Raw genomic sequence first — 21258 nt, forward strand, 5'->3', positions numbered from 1 at the left:
GGAGCTGGTATAAATAACTTCAATTTGTAAATCGCACATTTTTTAGCCCTCTGATAATGTGGAAAATATTCTTTAAACCTAGAAATTACACCTGCACCTTACAGTCATCGGTTATGAAGTCAGTTATATGCACTCGCATATAGTACATAAACATGGGTGTATACTCAAAACAGGTAGTAAAACATTAGGCATGCAGTATTTGTAGTTAATGTATTTGTTCAATCTGTCGCTGTCTTTTTCTTTTCACTATTTGAGACAAACCCGCGCATAAAACGACAATTCAATGATTGACTAGCATTTTTAATTGATGGGGGTCTCTTAAACTATGCATATTACTAACTATGTTGTGAAGTACTACTAGGCAGGACAATGTTGGATACTTGCATTTATAATTGGGTTAATTAGAACTAGAATTAAATAATGGGCCATTCGTCTACAATTATAGACAAAATATTTTATTTTTATACATGATAAAAATGTATTAATTGAATAATTGATAAAAAATTGATCAAAAGGTATTTATTTATTTACTTATTTATGTATTAACTTATTTATTACCTATTTGTTTATGTCTAAATTTTTTCTGTGTCTGTATTCTCACCCTCTTGCTACTGTGACAGTGAAACATTTCCTCACCTCATCGCCATGGGCGGAGTCTGCCCAGGGAGGCGTGGCTTCGCTTTGGCAGTGGTGGTAAAAGGAATAGAAGTAGGTAGGTGAGCCATATTGAGCGTGAAGATCCGCCGTGGCGATGGCCGGCGCCACCCATTGGTGGTCAGTGAACAGGGCCACTAAAGTCTTTCGTCGGGTTTCCGCGTTGTCGCGGTCAGCCCAGTCCGTGTACATGAACCTTTGGATTAAAAGACACATTTTTGGTGTCAGCACATGAAGTAATTGCAAAAGCTCCAGTGGAAGAAAACCAGTTGGAGGAAACAGAAGCAATAAAGCACCATGGCATTTCTTCATTTTCCTACAGTTGCTTGGCAACAGGATTGTAACAAACTACCATTCAAAATTGGTCAATGTCCGTTTCTCCGTTAGGAGTTTTTAGAAACTCGAAAAATAAGAAGACATTAAAGTAACTTGAACTATCACTGAAGCGTGCTTAAACTAAAACTGCCAACGAACAATTACTAGTCATTTGAAAGCAAGTTATTATACATTACGATACCATTATTGATCAAAGTTTAGATCGTCAATGAATGGTTTTCATGCAAACCTGTTTTTAGCACAACATTTTTCAAAATCTTTAAAAAGTATATTGCAAAAAAAAAGACAATATTGTTTAAAATCATCTATAGCATTTTGAAGCATCACCAAATTGGTGATTTACACCACTGGCGTTTAGCAACATTTCAGAGTGTTAAATTTGACATTTGACGCTAAAATCCACCTGAAATCACAATCTCTATGTCAGAATATAATCCCGTTTACCTTATGCTCTCCCTAAGCGTGTCACGTCCTTCCGGGTATCCGTAAAGACTATCCACAAAATCCGACACGGCAAAGTCAAAGTCTTCGGCCGTGACGCCATCTTCAGAATCCACGATGCCCTCCACGAACTTGACGCCCTCGCCTTGATTGACCCCCAGCATGACGTCGTAGTTGAGGAACTCCCCCTGCTCCATCAAGATCTGCGGGTCGTCCGGTATGACGTCGCCGTCGATGACCGGGGCGAAAGCCGTGTGGTACTTGGCCGGCGTGACGTGCTGCTCTACCAGCTCGCGGTAGCTGCGGCCCTGAAGGCAGGCCACCAGTTGGGTGCTGTCATCGATGCCGCAGCCCACCCGCTCTCCCAGCTGTCGCGCGTACTTGCTGGGCTGGTAGTTGACGGCCCAGCTGGCTAAAGCGCTGCCACTCTGGATGATGGCTCTGTGGAACAAATCTGGGGCAGACGGAAAGGCAGATTACCACGGAGTTATGAGGAGGAATGACTGTGTTCATCGTTGTAGTCGGAAAGATCTCATCCAAAAAATCCAATCCTAGTTTAACCCGTTAGCTGCCGTCGAATGACATAGACGTCCAATCCACGTTGAGGCCGGCGACGAATGATCGCAAACTACTTCAGTATTGTTGTTTAATTGCTTTTCTGAATGTAAGGACACGTAGTCTGGCAACACCTGCAAAAACACCGCCGCTATCGGCCAGAAACCTCCAGTGCGTTTTTGTTCCACAAATTGAAAGTAATTGAGTTCAACTCTAAATTGAAATGCTAACCTTTGTTCATAGTGATAAATTACTGTTGCAGAGCTATTTTACAGCATCACGTCGAACGGAAAGAATCTTGTATGGTGTGTGAATTGGAAAAAAAGCATAACAGTCCAGATGTAAATAAAAGCAAGGATTTTCCAAAAGTGATACGGGCAGACATCTGATCAATTTTAGTTCTACTGTGCTAACATTGATCAAATGTGAGCATCACAAATTGTCCGTCTCAAAAATTGCTCAATGTATCATTGGGCTTTGTCATGAACTCATTGGTTGCCATGGACGCCAATGGGCATCCAATCATGCGGCTCTTTTCATCCTTCTGTTGTGAAATTAAAGGAGTGTGTCACCGCTATATGTCCAATCCATTTGATATAGGAGTTCTAGCAACCAATGAATATGTTAATTAGCTGCCATCCCTGCCTGTTTAAATGGATTGGACGTTTATCACTCCCAATGGCAGCCAATGAGTTCATACCAAATAAAGACAGTGCACTGCACAGTGTATTAATTCCCATTAAGGATGAAGGATGTTTTCATACAGTAAGGATAAATCCTCTTGTCGCAAGTAAATACCAAACCCTCACAGACAATACAGCTTCACATTAGAGGAGCAGGTTCTCATCTCATTTTCTGAACCGCTTTATCCTTACTAGGGTCGCGCGGGTAGGGTGCTGGAACCTATCCCAGCTGACTTCAAGCCAGAGGCGGGGGACACCCAGAATTGGTGGCCAGGCAATCGCAGGGCACAAGGAGACAAACAGCCAATCACGCTCACACTCACATACCTAGGGGCAATTTAGAGTGTCCAATCAGCCTACCATTCATGTCTTTGGAATGTGGGAGAACCCGGAGAAAACCCACGCAGGCCCGGGGAGAACATGCAAACTCCACACAGGTGGACCGACCTGGATTTGAACCCAGTCCCCCCCACTGTGAGGCCGACGCGCCAACCACTCAGCCGCCGGGCCGCCGAGGAGCAGGTTAATAATTAAACAGCTCAAGTTTGTGATTCAAACTCCAAGCGCAATGCTCCTTCACTTCCATAAAGTCTACATACACTCTGTTATTCTCTCCATACGTGTTTTCTTTGGGTCAGTCAGTACATGCACAATGAGACTTCTCACCATGACAACAGTGCAAAGACAGCCAATGTTAATGGCTCCAATGTCATTATATTTGTTCAATAAAATATGTCCATCTGTATAATTACTACTCACCCTCGGAGTAGTGGGATAATGTGAGAAGACTGACGCAGGAGGCTCCGGCTCCGGAGCCAAAGACTGTCACCCTGGTGGGGTCTCCTCCAAACGCTGCGATGTTCTCCTTGACCCAGCGCAAGGCTTGGATCTGGTCCAGCAGGCCATAGTTCCCCTTGGCGGCCTGGTCCCCCGTGCTCAGAAATCCTGCAGGGATAGGAGTCCAAAAAAAATTGAGCACGATCGATTTATTCATTTTTTTGAACTGCTTATCCTCCCAAGGGGCGCGGGGGATGCTGGAGCCTATCCCAGCTAACTATGAGCACCAAGCATGAGACGCCCCGAATTGGTGGCCGACCAATCGCAGGGCACAACGAGATGGACAAAGATTCATGCTGGGCAATTTTGAGTGTTCAACCAGCCTACCTTGCAAGTTTTTGGTATGTTGGAGGTAACCCTTAGAGTACCCTTAGAAAGCCCACGCAAGCCCGGGGAGAAAATGCAAACTCCAAACAATGAGGACCCACACAATAAACACAATCAGCCCACATTTTACCTAAAGCAATGAAAACATATGATGGAATTTTAACCTTTTTGACCGTTTTGTTCCTGAAATATTTCATACATTTGAATGAAAAATCTTTTTAGCAAACCCACATCTAAAAGTTGGATGTTTTGCTTTTTAATCCAGGTACTGAATAATTCTGTAAATTCTCTAAATCGTTACTTCAATCTAATTCATAACCATAATCCTGGCTTTAAACTCAACTTCATCCAAACTGGTTTCTGTTATTGGACACCATTCAAGCTTAGGCTGTTAAAGAATTCACCGTTCCTATATCTCATCAGTGCAGAATCTCATTGAGTGCAATGCGAGTGGAACCGAAGCAAAAATGGAAAAATCATTCATTCTCTAAGCCACCAGCAATCCTCTCAAACAAGAAGCATATTAAAGGCCAATTAAAGCCCTTCCCAATTTTAGGCCGCTTTGAAAATTCCATGTGCAGATCTGGGTCAGCGTTGCCATTTAGTACGACTCCTCACGCTCGACTCGCAGTCGAGTACCATCGGGAAAAAGACAGATCATGTGCTCACCTCATGGATCCAACGATCATGAGGAGGATGATGATGATGATGATGACGATAATGAAGATGATCTTGATGGAGTTGTAAACACAAAAATGGAGAGGATTAAAACACAAATGTGACTTGTAATACGAATCATATACTGTATATTGCTAGACCATTTTATAGTGTTCAATTCATTTTTTTAAGGCTTAATGTCATATAAACATTGTTCAACAGCACAGAAACATAATCACGAATTCTTCAATATCATCTTGTTGAGTTACATGAATTTTACACGAATTATGTGCATGCATTCGGTAAAGATGTAGGAAATTAGCTTAATGATTTGCATGTAGAACCGCACTCAAAGCCAGAATATAAAATATGCTTTTAATTATTTAGGGAAAGTGGCTCATGAATGTTACTCTCATACACTTTTTATTACATTTCTAATACTACATCATAAGAAAATGATTACAAGACACCATTGGAAATATATGCCAACACATAGCAAAAATTAAACGAATACAGGCAACAGTCTTCAAACTTGAAGGCATCCGATTTGACTGGATTAAGTTGGTCTACAAAATAATTTTCTACGCAGATAAACGCTATATTTGCCCCTTGTCAATTGACAATCAACAATGTAATCACCAGCATACCAACTCTGTTCACATTCTGAATTTACCATACATAAAAATAATATAGAAAAACACAAAAGTGCTTCAACTGTTGAGGAGAAGCAACTTTGTTTGACTTATTTCCATTGATTGAAGCCATCTTCAAATCATGGAATTAAAACACTAACAACTTTTACGGGCTTACTTTAAAAAAAAAGGGAAAATTTTAGTTTAACTATTGCGAACCAGGTTACCAGTACTTCCAAAAACTTGTCTATTGAAATATTCACGACATCATGAGTATTTGATGTACAAATCTTACATAGTGCTCTTTTCACCTCAAGGTTTAAATAATAGGTGGAAATTATGCCATCATTATTAAGGCATGTACGCTCACTTTTATGAAAGAATAAAGGTATAATTTTCTCCCAAAATAATGTTCCATGTCAGAATTATGTCATCAGAGTATTTTTTCTTTTTTTTATCCCTTTGGGTTTGAATTTTTTTTTCTTTACCAAAAAAAAGCCAGGATTACACGATATTCAATTTTCAGAGGCTTTGTGTTTTACACCGTTAAGATGAAAATAACACGTTCAAAAACATTGGGGATCAAGATTTGATTCACTCAGAGCAATGAGTTCAGTGGAAGACACAATCAATAAACAACTTTTGAAAAACACGTGTCTAGAAAATTCCCGCTGTTTAATTAGATACTGTTGAAATAGTTTACTATTTACCATACTGTATACATTTACATAAAATAACTCATTTGCTGTCATTGTTGAATCCAGTTGAACTGACCACAGCTAGCAGCACATCCCAGTTCAAATGGATGAGATGTGTAATTAACAAATCGAATTAATCTCATTTTTAATCTAAAAACGCATTACTGAAAAGCACCCTCAACTGGAGGTGTTTGTTTCATTGAGTCAATATACATATACAGTGATAGCACTGTCAAAAAAAATGACAAAATAAAACAGCAAAATTAATGCAGCAGAGCCTGCAGAACTGATTGTGAAGGCCTTGAGGCAGATTTCTGACCCTGGCAACAAATAATGGCTGAAATGTGATTGGTTAAATGCTTCAATATGAAAACACATCTGGAAGCAGTACAACCAGGGGGGAAAGCAATGAAAGGAAGCTAACAAACAATTTGGAATTATTTAATAAGTATTGATGGACAAAATATAATATATGATTTAGATATTTCTTAGGGCAGCAGAGAAGGCCCTGACGGCCCGCCACTGTCACTAACTGATTTGATTAAGAAACATGCTCAAAATCACTCAATCAATCATGTAAGTCAAGTTTTTAGGTAAACGTGCAAACTTAATCATCAAGTCTTTTCATCTGAATCAACGCACCCCCCCAAAAAATGAGCTACCCTCATCCGGTTCATTCAAATGCAGTAAGCGTACAATGTTATTAGCTGTCCAAAAATAGCATCATTGGTAATTACACTGCTGTTGCTCCTCTGTAAAGGGCAGAGCATTTGGCAAAAAAAATAAAAAGAAGAGAAGTTCAACATGCATTGTTTGCATACAAACAAACGGGTGAAACCATTACAGCAAAGATCATCTGGAGTTTTTCCAGAAAATGCGGCCTTTGTTGTAACACCGGGGGGGCTGCTTTTGACTCAATAATTTTCTGACCTCATAGTTCGTAAATTCTGGTATGGATGGTATCTTAAATGCCCGTGTGGTAATTAGCGATTGTTCGCGGTCAGCATACTGGTCACTAAAGCAAGTGACATGCTGGCAGACAGTTCCCGTTTGAGCGCATGGCTTGCATGGCGTGCAGCCTTAATTAAGCAATCACTATTATGGCTTTACAAGTAGAAAGTTGGACATTACATTATGTTCGTCGTAATTTCACATTCAGGTCAACGTGCCCATCTGCTGTCTTGTCCGGCTTGAATTTCAAATGTTGTGATGATGAATATATTTAGCTTTAAGGCAAGCTAGCTCAAGTGTTTAAAAAAATAATAATAATAATAATTAATCGACTGCCATTGACGATAAAAGACGTCCAATTCATTTGAAATGAAAGAAGCTGGCAGCGATCAAACGATCAATTGCAATTCAATTCAATGGCAGTGGAGCATACCACTGTGGATGAATTTCTAATAAACATTTTGTTGAGTTAGGTTTTTACGCTGATTAAAACATCAAACTGGAATGCTGATTCTGAAATTGGAGTCACTTTTTCCCTGGACCGTCAAGTTTTATTCTTTAGAGATGAAAAAAAATCCACTTATTCGCTAGAGTAAGACTTGTCATTTCCTGACCAAACTAAATTTTACAACAACAAAAAGTTAGCTTCCACTAAACTTTTTCTCTAAAACTTTAATTAAGTAACACTAACAGCCATTGAATGGCCAATAAAACGCTAGTAAAACCACCCAGCATAAACATTGTAAAAGTATAAGTGTTAAATAGACATTCGTATTTCATTGTATGTGTCAATATTTAATGTTTTTAATCAAACAAGAAGTTCCAGTACCCCCGCGAGCCTTTTCACGATAAGTGGACTGGAAAACGACGGAATGAATAAGTACGTAAAGCTACAATATATATATTTTTGAAGATTTTTACGATTTTTTTTACTTTTATGTGATAGCTGGAAAACTCCCAAGCACCAGATTTGGATTCCATACCCATGGATTTGTTTAAAAAAAAAGCTAGCAGGCCAAACTTAAAATAAATCATGTAAATAGTGATAATAGCAGGCAAAAAGTAAAAAACATGAAAACATTACTTTGCACATTGTAAACAAATGAATAAAAAGTCATGATTATTATGAGTTAACTGGCTGAATTTTATGCAGTTAATCATGATTAATGATGAATGACAAATGGGATGCAGGAATTATATATCTCTTTTTTTTTTTTCTTTAAATCCAAACCAAAACCCACACAATTGACCAAAAAAAAAGAAGCTTGATTTTACCTAGCACGCCCAGGCGATAGTTGAGCGTGATGACGATAACATTGCCATAACTGGCCAGCACGCTGCCATCCATCATGTTTCCGGTGCCTTCCGTGTAGGAGCCGCCGTGTACGTACACCATCACGGGCCTCTGCCCGCCCTCCTCGTGGATGTCTAGATCAAACGAGAGCATGGAGTCACGGAACCGACATCTTGATTGGCCACACGACCATTTGTATGCATCTAATGGGGCTCCCCACCCTCCTTATGTTTTCAACCCCCAACTGTTTACTTCAATCTAGCAGAGAGTGCCTTTAAATTGAGACGCGTGAAAGCGTTCATGCTGGTGACGGAGGTAAAGACAAGTGTGTGTGCGCCACCGCTCACATTGGCATGTATGAACCACTATGTATGCATGAGTGAGTCTTTGTCCTTCTCACTTGCCTCCACAAGTAGAGGCGCAAAACCCCACAGCAACTGGCGCAGGTGTCTGCATTTTAAGCTGCAGCCCGTGCACGCACTGGGAGAATTACAGTGGAAGCGCTTAAGTACTACATGACATAACTCATTAGAATTGATAGTCCCCTTTATTATTATTTTTTTAAATGAACTCTTTTTACATTGAGCACAAAGTCGTTTTGGCAGAGTTCCAATCACAACACGGAAGCAAATCAACAACATTCCTAGCGTTGTAGCCGCTCCAATGTTAGTTCAGTTAGTTCAAATGAATTGGATAGATGTCCGATTCGTGTGAACCGGTTGTGAGCGCTTATCTTTCACTGCCATTGACTGTTCTAGACATTCGGAATGGGAGGGCGAATGAACATTTGTTTATTCTAACGCAGTCAACAGCAGCCAATGAGTTGAGCCAAAACTAATGAACAACACAGTCAATCGTTTCCAGATATTGTCTACAGTCACACTACAGGACGTGAAAACCATTTCTTATTTCTCCGTCCAATCTTGCTCATTTTGTGTTTTTGCTGCTTTTCAGTCTTTCTTTATTGCATTTTGGTACTATTTAGTTTTTTTTTACCTAGGTCTACAATGTCTTGTGTGTCTTGCTACTGCAACCAAGAAATGTCCCGAATATGGGATGAAATAAAGATTTAACCTAACCTAACTCAGAGTGACATTCAAAACAGACATCTGTTTTGTTTTCACGCATGTATTATGAAAAATTGAAATTGGTCCGTTTCCACTGACGGAAAAAATTACATTATTAGTTACATGTCGCATATGGCCAAAGAAATCAGAATTGGCCTGTAGTTGAATATCCAATATTTTCAAGGCTTTAAACGGGCTAGGGTTTTGAAAAATCAAATTTTTCCTAATAATTTCAATAAAAAAATAGAAATTCTCATTACCATTTTATTTGATTAAATGTAAAAAATAAAGAAAACACAGGAGATGAATTTCTTTAGTTGTTAATGAAATCAAATCTTTATATTTGCAATTGATCACAATGGGACGTCTGATAAACATCCGGTTTTGGAAATATCTTAACCCAAGACTATCGTTGTCCAACTTATTCCTTCGAATTATTACGATTTTTCAACTAATTCCAAAAATAATCGACAGCCCGATGGAAAATTTACTAATACCCCCGTGTTGAAGAAATATTAACCTTCATCCTCACCTTCCTCAGTAGGCACGTAGATGTTGAGGTATAGACAATCCTCACTCTGGTGGGTCAAATAGGTGGCGGCGATGTCCAAGTTGGCCGTGAGCCATGACGGCATCATATCTCCCAGCATGCTCCTCTCGTCTAGAGACTGCGGGCAGACCGGCGCAAACTGGGTCACGTTGCGGATCCCTGGCCAGGGTAGGGGCGGCTCAGGCGCTTGGAACCGCCGGTCCCCGGTCGGGGGCCTGGCGTAGGGCACCCCCAGGTATTGGATGACTGGGCCCAGGAGGTCCGAAGGCAGCGGGGTTAGGACGCCGCGGATGCGCCCCTGCGCCGTGGAAACCACGGGCACGGTCTGCTGGGCCGACGAGAAGCTGAGGAGGAGCGGGCAGACGGAGACCAGCGCGAGGAGAGTGGAGTCTCGCGGGGGTCCTCCTCTTCTGCTCCTCGAGTCCGGCATGGCGACTTAAGTTTGGACGAGTCACGTTGATGCGGCTTTAAGAACCTTCAGTGGTATCCGGCACTCTCATCAAGCTTGGCCCTTAAAAACATCTCACACACACACACCCTGACCCTTGCAAATAACTTTTTCCTCTTTTGTGTATGCGTGTGTTTCATTCAGTGCCTCCGAGTGTGCGGTGAGTCACTTGGCGTCATTCCCTTTGCGTCTGTGTGTTTAAGCGTTTGTGTGTCCCGTGCTGGCCATTCCAGTGTGTGTTCATGTGTGTGCGGTGTGTGTGAATGTCTTGTTATGTAAACAGTAGCATCACTGTTCCTCTGTCACTCTCTCCTTCCGCTCAGCCCCACGACAAGCCCAAACTGCCTCCTGGAAGAGAGAGTAGGAGGAGGAAGACGCAGCGATGGGGAAAGGGAAGGACAGAATGACATCGTTAGTCTTTGTCAATGGAATCGAGGGGTAAATCAACGCAAAATCTCTCAAACACAAGTACAGGGTCTGAAAAAAAAAAAAGAACAAGGCCACTGCAAAATGGTGCTAAATCGTTCACTCGCAGCCTTTTTGACGCCACTGACGGCCATAGACGTTAGTTCAAGGGGGTACTCGGACGTTTGGTCGCCCGGACGTTTGGTCGCCCGGACGTTCAAGGGGATCATTCCATTAAATAGCATCACGTATAATGATGGAATTGGAAAATAGCGTCCAATTTGTACAATGCACAAATACTGATAGGGTGCTGGCGTCTTAAGACTATGCAGACAAAGGACAAATCTCTCCTGCTTTGAGGCCAATGAGCATAAGAATACGAGATCCTGCTCATCTTATTGGGCGAGGTACCGTCACTTGTCATGAAAATAATGGATGACAAAATGACACCATGGATGAGCAAAAAACCTTACAAACACCGTACGAGTCGTACGGTGTTTGTAAGGTTTTTTTGGGGGTTTGTAAGGGGAATCATAATCATTTATAAGGGCAGTTATCGGCAGAGGTTGACAGGTATGATATCCTCTTTGCAGAATGACTAATATTACGTTTGTGGTCATGAGCAAATCAAGTAAAATGGCCAACCAATGAGTTTGAATGCAAAATCATTAGACCTGTTGAAAACCATACACATGTACCAGAACCAAAGATAATATACGACTGAGTTCTGTTTTATCACCTGTCTTCATTTGTTGCTCCATCTTTTACGTGCATTCAATCCATAAAAATGCTCTAACTTAGATGCTATTTTGCATTCGACCGGTGAACAAAAAAGCTAGACAACAATTTGATTGAAGGCTCTTTTTCCCCACTATCTACCAAACTGCAGCTTGCAATGACATGCTCACAACTCAATAATCAGCCAAGTGACTGCTCATACCTCTCAAAACACTCACTCGCGTACAGACTTACATATACAAAACCAATCGCCGCCGTTCATGGTGACTGCTCAGCTTGAACTGGTGTGTCAGCACGTCAGCGTTGATGAGTGCGAGTGTGAGCTGCAGACATATGTCACTCCCCTGCGACGCCGCTGCACATTTCCAAGACCCTGTGGAGGGGAAAACAGTGGAGGAAGAGGTGGTTAGTGTTGAGAGGGTGGAGAGTCACGTCACACGCTTAATTAAACCATGAACACACATGAGCTCCTGACCCCAATAGTGTCAGGAAGCCTGAACACACGGTCACACACGGTCTCTATCTCCATTCCACACATGCTCACACTCTGTATCCACACCACAGTATCGTTCTAATTACCCAACGCCGGACTTAATTTTCGCATACTTTGGCACACTTGTACAAAATGCAAGGTCAAGTAAAGGTCGGGATTGCCAAACAAGTCCCCAAAGGGAAATAAGGGAATTAAATCAATCTTCCAGGCCTTGGAATATAAATGCATGTGCGTGTGTGTGTGTGTGTGTGTTTAGGGATATTTAGTACTGGGCTGCACAGACACTAAACAAGGACTATTTTATTGATCCAGGACTGCCACCAATGTCTATTTCTAAAATGTATTATTCTATTGATCATTCATTCAAGTAATAAGGTGCAGAGTTTGTCTACATTAAAATGAATTGCAAAATAGTTATTTCCCTAATTATAGTTCATTAAGCAAATGTTCATTTAAAGATTAAATGCATCCAAATTAACAAGATTATAGCAATTTCACGAGAAGGTGTGAGGTACTCAATAAAACAGAAAGCCACTGCTTGAATATTGATGTTCGTCTGAAGAAGTACGAGTTCAATAAACATTTTTGGAGGTTCCGTCAGATCATCTTATAATTGCGGGTTATTCATATAATGGCTGCAAATGATTACTCTTCTGAATAGATTATAATTCAGTTACAGTTTTGGGCCATAAACTGTCAGAAAATGGAAAATATAGGTTTTTTTCCAAAGAAAATGCAGATGTTTGCAAAAGTCTCATTTTAATAATCTGTCTGTTTTCATTGTGGGATACAAAAATTGGACAAATAATGCCTCTTAAGGGGCTCAAATAAGTGGATTTCCACAATTGTAATTGATTGCCAGATGTAATTTTGTGATCAATGGTAGTTGATGAATCTTTTAATTTAGACAGCTCAATATTGATAAGCAGTGTGTGAAAGAAGTCTTGTGTCAAAAAGGTGTAATCGTGTGGGCCTTTCTACCCACCGATCATTTCAATTTTGTAGTAAAGGAGTAAAAAAGAAAAAAGTCTACGGAAAACTGGCAAAAACTATTGAAAAGAAATGTCATGGGAGAGCTTTGGAATTGGGAAAAGGCCAAGTGATAAAAACAGTACAAGAACAAAAGCATTCAACTTGTAAAAATAAAGCTGTGCTTAGACATGGTATCAAAATTCATTTTTCAAATATGGTTTTATCACTGCAGGTGATTCTTCTTATTATCACACACCCAGTTTGAACAATTAATAGTGTGATTCTTTAGCAAACCACTAGGAGAAACTTGTGAACCATTCTTTTTAGTTTTTTTCAAATTTTGACATTTACATAACAAACTTTGCTTCCCGTACTCATATAAATGCCCCCTCCAGTCAAAACAGATTGGACAGCAAATGAGTTCAAATCAATATGCAGAAACTACTACTAAAAACTACTACTACCACTACTACTACCACTACTACTACTACTAAAAACTACCACTACCACTACCACTACTACAAACTACCACTACCACAACTACTACTACAAACTACTACTACTACCACCACTTTTGACTGGGCAGCAATAACTCGCTGCCAGACCTCACATTAAAAATGGATTGGACGTATATTGCCATAAATGGCAGCCAAATATTTACTAATATCGATACACACGGGATGCCAAAACACAATTTAAAAAACATTTAAAAATATTGTATTTCTTTTCACAATCATTTTAAATAAAAAAAACAATGTAAAAGACTGTATACTCTCCTTGATGAAAGCTGATGATTATCTTCATAATGAATCAAAATGAGATACAGCAAACACCAGCTTTGGAAAACAATGATACAACTGCATAGAATATACTGTCCAACTTTTCTCAGCACATAGTTTTTCCTACAAATGTACAGCCTGGTGTAATTAATACAGGGAAAAATAAGGTGATTTATACATATGAACCCATGAGTTGACTTTAAAAGAATCCACTATCAAAATAAATGTTTCTGTCAGCCCTAGTGTGCGCACACTTCAGGATCCTGATGTGTTTATCCGCCCAAAGCACAAGTGCAGGTTTCCCCATCTACCAGGGGCAAAAAAAACGCACTCTTTCTCCATATCCCACAACGCACGCACGCATCGACGCACGCACCCGCTTCCACATCCATGCATACAGCTGCTATCACTCCCCGGTGGACCTTAGGGCAGAATTACATCCACCCCATGCAGACAGCGCAACATCAATTGAGTCCAATCGCGCACGCGCGCGCACAACAACAAAAAAACCACCAGTGTGGAGAAGGTGATCAGCCTGGCTCCTCCCACCAGCACACCACCACGGCGGAGGAGTGCGCGCGTGCACGTGCCGCCCTGTGTGCGCGCTGTCCAAGGTGCTAGTTAACATTCCAGTGGTGATCGCACGCACGCACGCCGCTGAATAACGCTCCATTTGTCAGGACAAACCCTTGCGGCGTCCACGCGCGCCGCATTCCCGTCCCCGTAATAAAAAAAGATGTCACGACTAATCAAGGGAAGATTTAAAAAATGAAAAATAAATGAAAGAAGAGGAAGGGGGGGGGGGCTAACGCGATGCTGGGGAATCACTCAAAAGCACCAAACCTGCGTCCGGCTGATGCCGCACCGCGTGTTAAGGCGGACGGAATATTTGGAGATGGGACTCCTGGCGCTTGCTGCTGATGCTGCTCGTCGTCTCCTACGAGAGCAAAACAACGCTCTCTCTCTCTCTTTCTCTCTCAAATAATGCAAAAGAACTGAAAAACAGAGTCAGAACGATCCCAATCCTCGCAAACTGTAATCCAAACGGAACCGCAAGGAATTGAAGTGGTTCTCCGATGGGATGTGAGAGGCCCAGGACGAACGATCAATCTCTCCCCTCTCTCTCTCTCCTTCTCACTGACTCCCCTCCCCATCTCTCCCTCTCTCTCTTCCTCTCTTGCACTCCCCCTAAATGCGATTGGACAGTGATGCAGCGTGCCTCCACCGATCCAATGATGCTCACCTATGAAGGCGAGAATGTGCGTGCCGTTACATGGCCCGACATATGCTTACAAACCCGCACACTTGTTGGTGGGTACAGCGTTAAAAAGCCGCTTCACTTCGACAAATGATAGCAAGGCGCACAGTGACCTCTTCAGGAACACAGCACTGTAGTAGTCGCTCGTTTTTCTACTTTCGGCAGACTGTGCGCACGTCAGCACATCCTGCTGCAGCGGTGTTTGTCATTATTGACTATTCGTAACGAGAAAACTTATAGGCCATGGAAATATATATGGATGTCAGACTTAAAAAGCATATAATGTCCCAGAGTCACATATACTGCCGGTCTACATCTGTTGCTGCACCATTAGTATCGTGTTCTAGGGTCATTGAGGGTGATAGATGTCTAGTCAATTGAATTGATAGTGAATGTGCTAAAATCTTATCATTCATCTTATTACCACAAATATAAGTTCATCGGATAAAACAAGACTGTAAGTACAGTTATATTGCCTGTCTACATGTGTTGCTGATCCTTTTTAATCTGTCGCTTTAAGGGTTATTCATTCATTGTCAACACCACTTACAGTTGTGGTCAAAAGTTTACATACACCTGTGAAGAACATAATGTTATGGCTCTCTTGAGTTTCCAGTTATTTCTACAACTCAAATTTTTCTCAGATAGTGATTGGAACAGATACTTTTGTCAAAAAACATTCATGAAGTTTGGTTCTTTTATGGCTTCATTATGGCTCAACAGAAAAAGTGATCAAATCTGCTGGGTCAAAAGTATACATACAGCAACACGAATTAACAATTTTGGTGACTTAGAAAGTTATGACAGTGAAATGAGCTTCATAGCATTGCCTCTTAACTTCTTGTGAGTGATTATGAGTGACTACAGCTGGTGACTTCTCTGAGGCCATTTAAATAGGGCTCATTAGATGCAAACGCCCACAAACGCTACAATGGGAAAGTCAAAGGAGCTCAGCATGGATCTGAAAAAAGCAAATCCTTGACTTGAACAAGTCAGGAAAGTCACTTGGAGGCATTTAGAAGCAGCTGCAGGTCCCAAGAGCAACAGTGCAAACAATTGTTTGTAAGTATAAAGTGCATGGCACTGTTTGCTCTTCTTCCACTACATCATCTTCCGTTTCATTTCATTATTGTAGCGGCCAGCATTTTAGTTGTTTTTTTTTCCTCCCAAAAATTTCAATTGTTTTAGCGGAAAATGGCCCAGACGTTTTGCATTGGAAATTGGAACTACACGAACACTGCCGATCCAAGTTTCTATTTTTTTTCCGTCCGACCGAGGGTAGAAATGAGTGAAGTGGAATATTTTCCTCCTGACTGCTTTGACAAAGTGAGAAATGGGGAGTGGCCAATGAATTGGGTTGTTTTTGGGCTAAAGTGCAGTAAATAGAATGGTGTTAGATGGTTAGCATGCGGGCCCTAGTCAAAGTCATGGAAAGCAAAACAACAAAGCTTTAGCTGGTGTTGTTGTACCCGCCGGTGTCGTTAAAATCGCAATAAAAAAATCCCAGTTTTAATTTCAGATGCTATATTATTAGATTTTCAATCGCCAGGTTTGCTTGTCGAGCGGAGGATCGTAAATGTAAGATATTTACCATTCTGTGAATTGAGCCCTAGATGCATCCGTGCCGGCCGGGGCTGTGTCTCTCCATTTCTGAGTCACGGGGGCCGTGTTATGGCGCTTCAGCCTCCGGTTTGAACTTGGATGGTAAAAGCTCATATTCTTTGGGACTTACTTCACTGACCCACTTTCAATTTCATATCTCATGATAATTATAATGACTAAACTTGTTTTCTATTAAGGCATACGCCCTTGGCTGGCCCCTTGTACATTTGTCATGTTGCATTTTATGTTAAATTTAAAAAAAAAACCTATCCAATAGTGAAAGTTTTGTCACTTTGGTACCAATTTCCAGAAAGAATAATTGAACGAGTAAACGTTTTGAGAGTGTTAAGGGGAAAATAATGAACACCGCTTCAACCTTGCATTTTGTTTTCTCGTGTCATTCTTCACAGCTATTATCATATATTTTGTAGATTTACTTTTGAACACCTTCATGAACACTTTTTTTAACGCTCACGGTACATTCATTTAACTCACTGACTGCCATTGATGAAGCTAGATTAATTTTGACTGGAAGAGATGAATGAAAACAATCTAAATTGTAGTAGTGTGAAGTGAATACAACTGTACTCAATAACTGCTCTGTCAACGATTTAAAAAATAAAGACATTTAGAAGATTTAATGGAGACTGCAAAGCACTACTGGACAAGAACACGCAAAGAAAATAAACACACAAAAGGTGAGCACGTACAATAACAAACACTGACATTCAGATTTGCATGGGACTTGTATAATCACTGCATGTCTGTGTTTAGCGAAATATAGTATACTAATATAGGATTTCTCCCCACCTTTTACCCAGCTGCGATGGGCTTCGGCAGACCCTCTACACTAATGAGGACTAGCGCTATAGAAAACGGGTGCATGGCCATTATTTTCAGTTGAATTGTCAAGTCAAATTATAACAATAAGAAAGAGATGGGCCAACTTTCTTGTCTGGTCGCCTTTTCCTCATTTGATGTGCACTTTGAAGGAAGAAAAAGGGCTCTCAATTTCCTGCAAACCTTCCTGACACAAGATCTTATTTAAGTCATGAGCAGGCCAATTAAATTTCAGTCAACCTGCAACAGGAATTGTCAGGGAGCTTCTTTTTCTCCTGACCGCGCTTCAGTAGACCGGCGACACTTTCCGAGTATTTTCATCTCACTTATCAAAGGAATTGGATGGCAACCACATCCATTGGCTTTGGTTTGCTAAAACACTTCGCAAATGGGTTTGTCAACATTCAGAGATTTCCGACTAAGGGGTGGAAAACAATTAAAAAACTTTCATTTGTTATTTGGGCTCTAGTGACGACGATAGACATCCAATTGAGAATTTGGAATTACTTAATAAGTATTGATGGACAAAATATAATATGATTGAGATATTTCTTAGGCCAGCAGAGAAGGCCTTGAAGGCCCTGACGACCAGCCACTGGGTATTACTGTATAGTCAACATTTGTAAGGGGTCTTTAATATAAACCTTTTTGCGGATCAACCACAAGATTATAAAAGAGATTGCACAGTGTGTTTGGAAGTGGTGGATTTTGCCTTCATCGTAAACGCTACCTCAACGATAGAGAAACATTAAATCAGCTCTAATTGTTATTGAATGGTTTGTAATGGAAACAAAACAAAGAGGACACCAATGTGCTCCCGGCTGGTGAGTTGCGGCTTCTTAAGCGTCCGTTTAGATTGGCTGGGTAGATTCTGCCGTATCAGCTATAATTATTCAATGCGGATACACCCAATTTTAGCAGCTGGTGGCCAATTGAATTTTCAGTTTTGGGTCCAGATATAGCGTGGAATAAAAAATCTACTGTTTTCCAAAAATGTATTTTAACTCATTAGCTGACATTGATAGGGATAGACCTCCAATCGCTTTAGATTTGGCGGGCTTGCTGCGTTTATCATGGGGTGGAAGTCGAATAAGAGGAAGGCAATTATTTGTACTGCCAGTGTCCTAAATAGCACCACGGCGTATCTGCCAGATGCATCAATCTTGTTCAAATGGCCCCTTTAACAAATCCAAACTTACCAGTAGCCGGAAATAACAATTAACAATGGTAAATTACTGTATATATTTAGAGATTTTTTTTCCACCCGTGCTTTATCAATATTATTCAAGTTGAGACTTTAGTTTTTTACTTTTCTTTGTCATAATTGGACCATTATTGTTGTTTGTTTTAGTACTCTAGCCATCAGTGCTTTAAATACTAGAAGATATGTACAATGTGCTCTGATATAATAAGACATCTTTATTATTTGGATTTCAGAATGAAGAGAATTTTAATTTCCTGACATTTAATGGGAAGAAAAGGTCAACAAAAGCCAGATTTTTCAGGATGTGGGCATCATTTTATCAATGCAACAACTATGCCAATTAAATTCGAGTTTCACAGATTGGCGGCCATTAATCCTCTCATCCACAAATGATTATTTTCTTAACTTTTACCAGACTCTATAAACTCTTTAAAAAACATTCACTGCCCGTCAAAAATGGATTTGACGCCTAGCTCCATCAATGGCATTAAAACACGAGCATTCAGAACCAGAAAATGAATTGGACGTCAATCGGCATCAAGGGCAAGTAATGAAAAGAATCGGGTTGCATGCATGCTTAATGTGGCAAGACATGGATAGAGTAGACTTATTGCATTTTCTGACGTCGGCTATGCCCTACAACAGTCACGTTATGTGCTGTCGATTGCAAATAGAACATTGAAAACCATAACTCTGTATCCAATTCTCCAAAAGTAATGGCAAAAACAACATCTTTTTTTATTTATCTGAATGTACTTTGTGTTTGATGCCAAGTATTTTACCATAAATCTCTACATTGACGTCTCAATTCGAGTAACGTCATCAGCGGAGGAGGAAAACTCGGTCATAACTTAAGTACTGCCTGTAAATTTACTTTATTCTTATTTTAAACATGTAATAGTCCTCTATACTACAGTTTAAAATGATATTTGTTGGAATATAATGCCTTGGAATGCTATATATATTGTTTTCTAGTACAAGAATAACTTCACCTGATGTCAATTTCTATGGGAAGGGATTAACTTCTCTCTCTTTAACTCTGGGGGCCTGGTGTTATTGTGAATATTTTTGACACAGCTCCAACACGATCCACTGCATCTCTGAACAAATGCAAATGTAGCAACCCAGCTTATCACTGCCTTCCGTATCTTTTTTTTCCCCCGAACAACACCTCTTCCTGTTGATTCCTATCTCTAAAAATGGAGTCATGGAGTTCAGTTCCTCATCATTTCTCCTGCAGTTGCTGCAGCTATGCAGGTTGCAGGAGCCTATGAAGTCATGGCGCAAACAGCCTCCTCACATAGAGGTCGGAGCTTTGGGAGCACGTATACACACACACACACACACACACACACACACTCCAGTAAACAGCAGCAGTGCTTATTGGTATTTCTTACAACATCAATGGGGGAGGAGAGGACACACGAGATTGGAAAGTAAAGGACAGGCGAACGTGAGAGCAAAGGAGCAATCGGACAGAGGCACGCGTGAGATAGGAACAAGAAAGGGGAATACAAATTCCAAAATGGGGAGAGATAAGTATGGAACGCATGCCGTGGTTGTAGAAGAAGAGAGGAATGAGTCATAGGGGAGAAAGGAGAGGGAGACTTAATGGAGGGGTGTGAAGGGCGTGAAGAAAAGCAATTAGGAGAGGTGAGCGAGGGCCAGCGACAGGGAAGTTTGTTAGGCGCTAAATTGTTTACATGCCATTTTGGATGTGGTTTGCGTGCACGTGCTGTGATCACACTTGAAGCTAAAGGGCTATTAGGCCAGTGAGGAGGAGTATCGATTGTCAGCACCTGGAGGCTGGGAGAATACGGAGAAAGCCGAGTCTTTTTGGAGAAAATGAAAAGGAGGAATCGCTTGTTCAAGCAGCCGTTAGGGCAAATAAAGATTACCTCGCAACGAGCATGTCTGATGGATTTGACTCCGCATCGAAATGGAGATGGGCAAAGCATGGAGCAACGAAATCCCACATCTCGTCTTTAACGCCTTGCCTGCTATTTCCGCTGGTAGACGGCCATTCCAACTAGCGGCGATCGCTGTCAGCCATTCCGGTGCAAATGGATTGGACGCCTATCGCCGTAAATTGAGACATCCATCATGTTTATTTATTTTTAATGGCATTATTTATTTCATTCGTCTTACTATTTTGTAATTTGACTTTTTTTTATTACAGTTAACAAGCCTTTTCAGGAATCTGGAGGGTGAGATAAAAAATAAAATGAATTTCTTTAAATTTAAAAAGAAAATATATTTTTAATTAGTTTTACCATTTTACATTTTCTACTAAAGTCTACTTTTAAGCAATTTTCTGGTCACCGTCAATAGTGTTGAAACATAATTGTAGTCAAAATCCACTCAATTTAACCATAAAACCAGTAAGTAGCACTTAGAAACTTAGTCTTAAATGAGCTTGTTTTTGCATCTGAGCTTTAAGTGTGAGAGTTTTTCATATTTTATTCACGCAAGGTGTCCACATTTTCTAACACGGCCGTTTCCCTCCCTAGTTCCCCGACATTGTAAGACATCTAAGAAGAAATGGACAGTTTGGCCCTCTGCTACATGAATTAGTAACAGCTACCATGCAAAATTGATCAGATGTACAACTTTACAGAGTGGCCGTGAATCTAGGGGCTCAAATAACAGATTTTGCCACTCGGATCTTTAGTCGTGCTCGCTACGACATACCTTTAAAGACGGAAATTGGAATTGAAAGACAAACATAAAGAAGGTACTGCAAATGACAGTTGACATTTCATTATTTCCTCTCCTCCTCCTATTTCAAGCACTGTGTGCATGCATAACAACAGAGTACGAAGCGTATTTCAGGTCTG

General features: G+C 40.7%; 1 protein-coding gene across 3 annotated transcripts in view; it reads right to left on the minus strand.

The window, feature by feature from the left end:
• LOC144086759 (neuroligin-4, X-linked-like) overlaps positions 1 to 21258 on the minus strand; it is a 46642-nt gene that overhangs the window by 13160 nt on the left and 12224 nt on the right. For 2 of the 3 annotated variants that reach the window (XM_077616841.1, XM_077616840.1), the window contains exons 2-7: positions 11508 to 11646; positions 9665 to 10478; positions 8047 to 8199; positions 3429 to 3614; positions 1435 to 1885; positions 637 to 850 (exon numbers count right to left, since the gene is read on the minus strand). In XM_077616841.1, coding sequence (XP_077472967.1) covers positions 637 to 850; positions 1435 to 1885; positions 3429 to 3614; positions 8047 to 8199; positions 9665 to 10112 — 1452 coding nt within the window. In that variant the 5' untranslated portion in view covers positions 10113 to 10478; positions 11508 to 11646. Of the gene's footprint in view, positions 1 to 636; positions 851 to 1434; positions 1886 to 3428; positions 3615 to 8046; positions 8200 to 9664; positions 10479 to 11507; positions 11647 to 14360; positions 14634 to 21258 lie in introns of those variants that run through there. The other variant, XM_077616839.1, reaches the window with a different exon arrangement.

This window comes from Stigmatopora argus, chromosome 13 (genome assembly GCF_051989625.1).
Source record: "Stigmatopora argus isolate UIUO_Sarg chromosome 13, RoL_Sarg_1.0, whole genome shotgun sequence".
In the NCBI taxonomy this organism is placed as follows: domain Eukaryota; kingdom Metazoa; phylum Chordata; class Actinopteri; order Syngnathiformes; family Syngnathidae; genus Stigmatopora; species Stigmatopora argus.